The following is a 9,008-nucleotide window of genomic DNA, read 5'->3' on the forward strand; positions in this document are numbered from 1 at the left end:
TGCTCGGAGGGGAGGGGAGGAGGGAGCTGGAAGCACCATGGGGCGGGCCGCCCTCCCAGGCCCACGCTAGCCGGCGGGGCTCTGCCGGGGAGCCACGGCTGAAAGCGTGCGCCGGGGGTCCGCCCCCGCCCCCAGGGCGCGCAGCGCGGCATAGAGGGGCCCCCAGGTGGCCACGCGGGTCCCTCGTGTGTTTCGGGGAAACAAAAAGGAAGCCACGTGCAGGGAGAGGCCGGCCCAAGGTTGTGAGGCTCACAGAGGCGGGTGCCAGAGGCAGAGCCGGAGGCCGGGCTCGACCCTCTGCTCCCGAAGGTCACGGACGCGCGGCCTCCGCGAGGGGGAGCGCGGGAGACAGCAGGCGCCGCCAGCAGCCCAGACGCCGGCGCCGCTCGGGGCCCCGGGGCACAGCCCCCGCCCGCGCCTGGGCCCGCCCCCGGCTGGGGTGAGTGACTGGAGCCCCGCGGCCAATCGGGCGGCGCCGGCGCGGCCGGGGAGGGGCGGGGTGGGGCCGCGGGGCCGGCCGGCTCCCAGCGCGGGGCGCTATTTACGGCGCGGAGCCGGGAAGAGCCGGGCGAGCGCTTGCAGGAGCTCGCGCCTGGCGGTGTCTGAGCGGAGTGGCGGGCCGAGGGGAGCGGAGGCCGGAGCCTACCCCGACCGCAGCGCCAAGCGGAGCTGATCGGAGGAGCGGGGGCTGCGGAGTTAGATCCTGCGCGGCACGCCCCTCGGCCGCGCTCCATGTTCCGGCCGCGGTCCGATCCCGCGCCCCGGGCAGCCCCCATGCCCTGCGTGCGCCGGGAGCCGTAGGCTGCAGCTGAGCCGCGGCTCCGGGAGCCGGCGGGGGCGCCGCGGCCGTGGGGGGCGTCAATGGATCGCCACTCCAGCTACATCTTCGTCTGGCTGCAGCTGGAACTCTGCGCCATGGCCGTGCTGCTCACCAAAGGTGGGTGCCCGCCGGCCTGCCGGCTGGGGAGAACCGCGGGGTCCCGGGGGCGGCCGTCACCGCCCGCCTCGGTCGCCCTCTGCCAAGGCTTTGTTAGCGGCGGGCGAGGTTGCCTCCCGCGCGGGAGCCCGCAGGTCGCGACAAGTTGCCAGTTCTTAAAGGTCGCGGCGGGGGTTCCGCGTTCGCGCCCCCCAACCCCGGTGTCCCGGGCCCGGCGCGTGGAGGTGGAGTCGGACCTCAGGGCTAGTGCTTGTCAAAATGTTTGTGTAAGTCTGTCCATAGTGAGCTTCCGAGCGTCTGCAGCCGGGAGCGGCGGCGGCCAGGAGGGACCGCAGACCCCTGTCCCTTTTGCACAGTGCCCGAGTGTGTGTGCGTGTGTGTGTGTCCGTGTCTCAGTTTGGCTCTGAGTATCTGCGTGCAGGAGTGTGAGTCTGAGTGTCTCGGTTGTGTGTGCGTCTGTATTTGAGTTTGTCTTTGTGTCTGTGTGTCTCGGTTGTGTGCGCATCTCTGTATTTGAGTGTGTCTGCTGTGAGTGTGCATCTCTGTATTTGAGTGTGTGTTGATATTCGTCTGTGTTTCTGTATTTAAATGGGTCTCCATTCGTGAGTGTCTTTGTGTGTTTCTCTTAGTGTCTTCGTGAGCCTGGGAGTGGAGGTGTCCCAGGTGTGTGTCTGTGTGTAGGAGTGTGGGCTGTGTTGCTTCTCAGTGGCTGGGAGCTGTAGGCTCTGTCAACGGTCCCATTTCCCACTCACCTCATATTTTATAAACACTCTTCAACTCACCCCCCCCCCAAAAGAAGTGGGTCACTTTCTTTATTTTTTCTCCTGTAGGCTTTCACCTCTTAGGTGGAAATAACCCCAACAACTCCCTCTGGTTTTCAGGGTTCCCCCAGCTCCCCCACCATGACCTCTAATAAACCGAATTATCTGTTTATTCTGTGAACAGACAATTTTTTAAAAATAGGAAGCATTTTTTAGCTTTTGCACAACCGCCCTCCCCCCACTTTTCTCTAATTGCCATGTAGCAGGCATGAGGTTAAAGGATAAGCTAGCCCAGCGAGGGTGATGTGCTACAGTATTTATTTATTTTGGAAGGAAGGGTGTAATTAACCCTAAATAACAGCCCTCTGCAGCCTGCAGAGGGGAGCCCCCTGGCCCTATCAAAGGCCGGCCGAACGGGGCCGGACTGAGGCTGACATGAAGTCACAGATACCGAAACTATGTGCCTGATAATGATATAATTAGGGGATCAGAGATTTCTGACTGCTGCGGACTTCAAAAGCTTTAAGAGAAGCCAGCAGGCTCTCCTGTAGCCATCTTGACTAAAGCAGACATTTTTGTTTAATCACCACATACAGTAACACGAAAGGGGGGCGCACAGAAGGGCATTGTTCCCTGTTGCAAAATACCATACCCTCCTGGCCTTTGGCACGCCACAGGAAGAAACTTTATGAAACGGCAGAAATATAGTTTTAATACAGTAACACAAAAGTCTATTCAACTGGCTCAAATGTGCCTCCAATTAAAAAAAAAGCAAAGTTGTTAGAACTTTCCTAGTTACCTGTCAAAATTTTATTAGACTGGTTTAGGTCCTTGAAAATCTAGGATTCGAAATGGGCCCTCGTCAACACTCGAAGCAGCATTTTCACTTGTATTGGGTTTTCTTTCTTTCTTTCTTTCTTTCTTTCTTTCTTTCTTTCTTTCTTTCTTTCTTTCTTTCTTTCTTTCTTTCTTTCTTTCTTTCTTTCTTTCTTTCTTTTTTTTTTTCTGCACGAGGTCCAAGGTGATCCAGGATTGAGGTTTGACTCTGGATCTGTTTTATTGCTACTTACCATTGTATGTGGAATTTGTCAGATTTCAGTGTCATCACCATTTAAGTGAGCTTTAGGGAAAAAATCAAGTGGGGCAAGGATTCTAACTGGAAGGTCTTGCTTCGTGGAGAAGGGACCTGGGCCCAGACCCAGGACGGGAGCAGAGACCTTCAGCTCTGCACGGCTCCACTCAGGTTGCCAACGCTCTGTGTTGAGTTGGCTGGTTTTTCAAGAACTGAAGCATTAGCCCCTGCTAGTGAAAGCTGAGCGTTGCCTTACGGTGGCCTGGAATTTGGACAGGTAATTAAAGAAGACGTCTTACTCAGGCAGTTCAGGAGAAGAGGAGGAAAAAAGGTGAGGGGTGGGAAGAAGTTGGTACCAGCAGGGCCCGGTGTTTAATTTCAGAGTGGAGGTTTCTGCAGCAAGACTGGAACTTCAGATGGGGAAGCTGGAGAGAGGTGTGTTCGCCAGTGCGTTCCGTTTAGATAGCTTCGGCTGTGGCATGTGACAATGGCCGGGGTCCACCGGGTCGCATAGCGTCTGAGGGATGACCCCCAGATCCAGATCATCATTTCAACTCAACTCCACGTGAAAGCCCTCAGATCTTTGTGCTGCAGCAAACTGTTCACTGTGCCTTGCGGCTCACAAACTAAGTCTTACAAAGGAAACTTTTAATCACTTCCTGTAGAAAAATTTGAGGTTTCCTTAAGGATTTTTCATTCACCCAGCAGAGGATTTTCAGTTTCAGTGTTTCCCCTTCTAGGTCCCATGTTGAATTACACGTAAAATGGGGGGGGGTGGTGGTAGGGGGAGGAGAAGTGAGCCTTGCCATTTTTTTTTTTTACCCCCTCTCCCCTGCCCCCCCAGTTTTATGACTTTCCATTTGGGCTGAAAGAAATTGACTTTGGCAAGCAAACCACTAATTGTAAACTGCCTAGTTCCTGTTTTACAATATACTGACTAAAAGCTTGCCTGCATGAACAGATCTTTATAGGCAAAGTTTGCCTTTTCTAGAGAGGTTGCAAAGAATTGCCCAGTTTCATAGTTTTAAAACCTCCTGACCGGAGCAATTTCTAGATTGTTGTGTTTCTAGTTAATAACTTTATAAGGTGTTAGCTAAAGCTCTTAAATCTTGGCACAGGCCTTCGAGGTAGTAAACAATTCAGCAGTTCCGATCAAATATTTATACTGACAAAAAAAATCAAAAAGCCCAGCATTTCATTGTTGTACGGTCATGTAGGATTAAAATGAATAAAAAAGTGTAATTTACCTGGTGGTAGGAGAAGTTACTGTGATATTATTTTCCTTCAAAAACAGAAGCATTATTTTTAAGTACTTGCTAACTTATCCTTGAAACCGCAGTCCAACTTTGATTCTCTGCTCCTGGGATTAACACATTTCTCCTCTAAACTGCTATTTACCTGCATTGGGCTGCAAGCACCAGCTTGCACAGAGGGCTTGTCCAGCCCACGTGGGCTGCCCTTCTATGGCCTCAGCTGAATATTCTATAGAGTGAGTGGGTGTCTGAAATGTGGGATTTAGTCGTTGCTGGAGCAGAGAGTTGCTTGATCTGGTGGTCTCTGGAGGCCTTTGATGCAGTTATTTTAAAAAAATTTTTTTAATTAAGGAATAGTTGATTTACAGTCTTCTGCCAATTTCTGCTGTACAGCAAAGTGACCCAGTCATACATACATACATACATATGTATATATATATATATACACATTCTTTTTCTCATATTATCTTCCATCATGGTCTATCCCAAGAGACTGGTGTAATTCCCTGTGCTGTACAGCAGGACCTCATTGCTTAACCATTCTAAATGGAATAGTTTGCATCTACTAACCTGAGATGCCTACTCCTTCTCACTCACTGCCCCCATGCTGTTTGCTGTTGTTCCAGGTGAAATCAGATGCTACTGTGATGCCGCCCACTGTGTGGCTACTGGTTATATGTGCAAATCTGAGCTGAGCGCCTGCTTCTCCAGGCTTCTCGATCCTCAGAACCCAAATTCCCCTCTCACCCACGGCTGTCTGGACTCTCTTGCAAGCACAGCAGACATCTGCCAAGCCAAACAGGCACGAAACCACTCCGGCACCGCCGTCCCCACGCTGGAATGCTGTCATGAAGACATGTGCAATTACCGAGGGCTGCAGGATGTCCTCGCCCCTCCCAAGGGGGAGGCCTCAGGTAGGGAGAAGCCCCCTCCCGATCGACAGGCTTGTGACAGCCACGACTGTGTCTGTCTGCTATTGATTTTGTTTTTAATGTAATTAGAGACAGAAGAGGGAGAGGCGGGGCTGGGTGCAAAGATGCAACTCTGTTGAATAGCTCTTAGGTATGCCTGAGCCATAGATGTCTGTCTGCATAATAGGTTTTGCCTGTTTTTTTCAGCATTTTGAAGCCATTAGGAGACCATTAAGAATCAGTAATGACAGTCCGTAAACAAATGTTTTTGGAAGCTTCTTTGCCTGGATTCTGCAGCATTTCTGTTCCAAACATTGATTGAATTGGAAGCTTCTTTTTCATGGGGTGCCCTGTTTGAAATGGAGAAGGATGCTCACGCGGATCTTTAGTTGGGGTGACCATGGTTTGAACTCTTTGCTTCTGCTCCTTCCTATAGGACAAGGCAACAGGTATCAGCCTGACGGTAGCAGAAACCTCATCACCAAAGTGCAGGAGCTGACTTCCTCCAAAGAGTTGTGGTTCCGGGCGGCAGTGATCGCTGTTCCCATCGCTGGAGGGCTGATCCTGGTGTTGCTGATCATGCTGGCCCTGAGGATGCTGCGGAGCGAGAACAAGAGGCTGCAGGACCAGCGGCAGCAGATGCTGTCCCGTTTGCACTACAGCTTCCATGGACGCCACTCCAAAAAGGGGCAGGTTGCCAAGTTGGACTTGGAGTGCATGGTGCCTGTGAGCGGCCACGAGAACTGCTGTCTGACCTGCGATAAGATGAGGCAAGCTGACCTCAGCCATGACCGGCTCCTCTCGCTCGTGCACTGGGGTGTGTACAGCGGCCGCGGGAGGCTGGAGTTCGTATGATGGAGACTCCCCGGAACCCCACTTCCGGGACCCTCGAAGGCCCTTGAGTTCTGCTGGACAGGAGCACTTTATCCGAAGAGAGACGCGCAATCACCTTCGAGAGACAAAACGACCTCCGCACACCGAACCTGGGATATTTCTTCTGAAGGATTATTTGCACAGACGTGAATATGGTCCAGATGTATTAATTTGCTTTCGGACAATAAAAAGCAAAGAGAAGACTCTGCACTGTTTCCAGGGTTATTTGCATCCAGGGGAGCTGGAATCGAGTACCTGAATAAATGAAAACGTGCTTTATGGAAGTTCCTCCATCTTGATTTATTGTAAAGATTTAAAAAAATATATTATATATATATTTTGTCTGAAATTTAGCAGTGTCTTGTCATAAATTAAAAACTAAGCGGGAAGGGTAAGGAATTACATGTTAATTATACATATGAAGATCTGTCTGTCCTTGTTCACAGTAGGGTTTCAATGACAGATTTTTGGCTTGATTGTTTTGTTTTGTTTTGTTTTTGTCCTTAAACAGGACCAAGATCTTGTTTATTCTCGTGTGGCACAGGTGTAATTTTCTTACAGCGCAGAGCATTTATAAATGCATCCTGCCCATCATACCAGGACATCATGTTTTATTCACAATTTTTTGTTAGGATGATTCTGGTTTTTAGCTTTCATCTAAGAGAAATCTGAAACTTATTTATAATTGATCAATTTCTTTATTTTATTACGGCCACACCTGCCGCATACGGAAGTTCCGGGCTAGGGATCGAATTAGAGCTGCAGCTGCTGTCCTGCACCAGGGCCACAGCAACTCCAGGTCTGAACTTGTATCTGCGATGCAGCTTGAGGCAGCACGAGATCCTTAACCCACTGAGCAGGGCCAGGGATCGAACCTGCATCCTCACAGACAGTATGTCGGATTCTTAACCCTCTGAGCCATGATGGGAACTCCTATAATGGATCAGTTTCTGAAGTTGCCTTAGCAAAGGGTGATATTTATCAACTTGATCAGTAGCTCTGATAGACGTTTGTTAAATGTGTCTACCTCCAATCAAAAAAAGAATACTAAATGAAACTTTTTTTTTTTTTTGGTAAAGTTAGTTAGTCTACTTTTACTGTTAGTGAATTCATCAGTTTATTCAGTCTCAAACCTAAATAAATATGTTGGACCCCAAATTAGCCAAACTTTATTGTGCCATGTTCCTACTTTTTAAACCTTCCTTTCATACAGTGTTATACTAATTTTTTTATTTTTTTAACCTCTCGATCTTTAGAAAGATTTTCAATAATGAAGATTATTATCAATTGAGATTTAAATAACAATGTCCTCCTCAATTGATTCTTTTATTAATACAACCAAATAGACCATTGATTTTTAGCCATGAATATACTAAGTAACAGTGTTCCCATGCCTGTAGGACTTTGGCAACACAGCCTCGCCAGAATTTAAACCCATGTTGCATTTGTGTACTTCCCCCCCCCTTCCAAATGGGTCTTTGTTATCTTAAGTGTGAGAATACTTTGTAGGTTCTTTTCTCAATTCTTTTGTATATTTGAAACTTTTGCTTAAAAATTAACCTATAGCCTGCATATTTGAATACATATGGGCTTTTCTTTTATGAGTATTAAAGGATTTTATTGGATCTTTCTGGGATATTTTCTGATCAGCATCATTTGGGTCCCTTAAGAAGACAGAAGCAGTTGCCCAGTTCATGGAAGAATCTGAGATGCCGGGAAATACCTGGGTTATTTAATAATGAAGAGCCCACAGCCCCAAACAAGTTAGGCTATGGAATAAATATGTGTTTTAATAAACGACAGCCTTCGTTACTGTGCTTTTTGAGATTGACAGTCCTTGCATGCCTGACTTACCATTTATAAAAGGTGTGTATTTATGTGTGTCAATTTTTGAAGGAGCCAAAGAGTGGGCCGAACTATCCAAATCTGAGAAGAGAATGGATCAAAATGGCCAGTGGGTGACATTTTCACCCTCACTTTCTTTCCAGCTTTAGATCAAATTACAGTAGTTTTGTAGCTTGAAGATGGTGACTTGCCTCTTCTGCATTCTCATGTCAGGGGCACATTGAGCAAGTTCTGTGATCCTGAAGTGGCCTTTAATCAGCTCTGTGGGTTTCAATTGTTTTTACCCCCTTGCATTATTATTCATTTTTCACCCCATCTCTTCCACATTCCAGTTAACTAGGAGCTCAGGAATTCATCAGGACATAAAACAGGGAGTTCTGTTGGGGCTCAGCGGTTAATGAACCCGACTAGCATCCATGAGGATGCGGGTTCGATCCCTGGCCTCGCTCACAGGGTTAAGGATCCGGCATTGCCGTGAGCTGTGGTGTAGGTCGCAGGTGCGGCTCAGATCCCGCGTTGCTGTGGCTCTGGTATAGGCCAGTGGCTACAGCTCCAATTGGACCCCTAGCCTGGGAACCTCCGTATGCTGTGGGTGTGACCCTAAAAAGACAAGGGGAAAAAAAAAAAAAAAAAAGAGGCAAGGATTGAAATTCACACACATTGAAACACTTTGCAATCAGGGACCTCCGTCCTCCAGGACAGGCATGGGTCTGGACTCATGCTAAGATCATGGGAGCTTGGATGGCAGGTGAATACAGAGCGTCTCCCCGTGGTTCTGTTTGGCTGACCTGCCTCGTTCTTTGGATGGTCAATCCCCTGAGGCGGTTTATGCCTCCCTGTTGTGCCGGGGTCGCGGCTCTGTGCCCAAGTTCTTGCCCTCAGATGGGGTGTTCTGGGGTTCAAGTTGTAGCCACGTGATAGGTGGGCGCTGTCCCTTCCTGGTAACAAACTCACTCCCTCATTCGTGGAGCATTTGTACATGTTCTTGCCACCAGTTTTAGAGTCAGATCTGTACCTCTCGTGGCCTTTCGACCAAAATATCCCAGGTTCCTCCACTTTGATTTTTTTCTAAGGACTAAACAGAGTCTACCTTTGCTTCCCTAGGAGAGTGTCAAGGTTGCCAAGAGCGGGAGATAAAGGACCCTTCATGAAAGAACGACCCACCTGATTCGGTGATGTAAGGCTGGTGATGACTGGCTTGTTTGTTTTTCCCCCTTAAAGATGTTTGCTGTTCCTTTGAGATGTCAGTTCAAGGCTGGGTTGACCAGGAACAGTCCTTGTTTAATAGTGACACAAAACTCCCCCCCACCACCCCCGAAAGGTAATTTTCCCTAAGTGGAAATTTGCCCAAATCCG

General features: G+C 48.9%; 1 protein-coding gene across 1 annotated transcript; it reads left to right on the plus strand.

Moving 5' to 3' along the window:
* The first annotated feature begins 535 nt into the window (after positions 1–535).
* On the plus strand, positions 536–7,604 carry BAMBI (BMP and activin membrane bound inhibitor). The gene is made up of 3 exons (XM_047755241.1): positions 536–937; positions 4,650–4,937; positions 5,371–7,604. Exons 1-3 carry the CDS (start codon positions 862–864, stop codon positions 5,787–5,789), a joined length of 783 nt encoding a protein of 260 aa, XP_047611197.1. The 5' UTR covers positions 536–861; the 3' UTR covers positions 5,790–7,604.
* Positions 7,605–9,008: the final 1,404 nt, after the last annotated feature.

The sequence above is a fragment of the Phacochoerus africanus genome, chromosome 12, assembly GCF_016906955.1.
Source record: "Phacochoerus africanus isolate WHEZ1 chromosome 12, ROS_Pafr_v1, whole genome shotgun sequence".
Classification (NCBI taxonomy): Eukaryota; Metazoa; Chordata; class Mammalia; order Artiodactyla; family Suidae; genus Phacochoerus; species Phacochoerus africanus.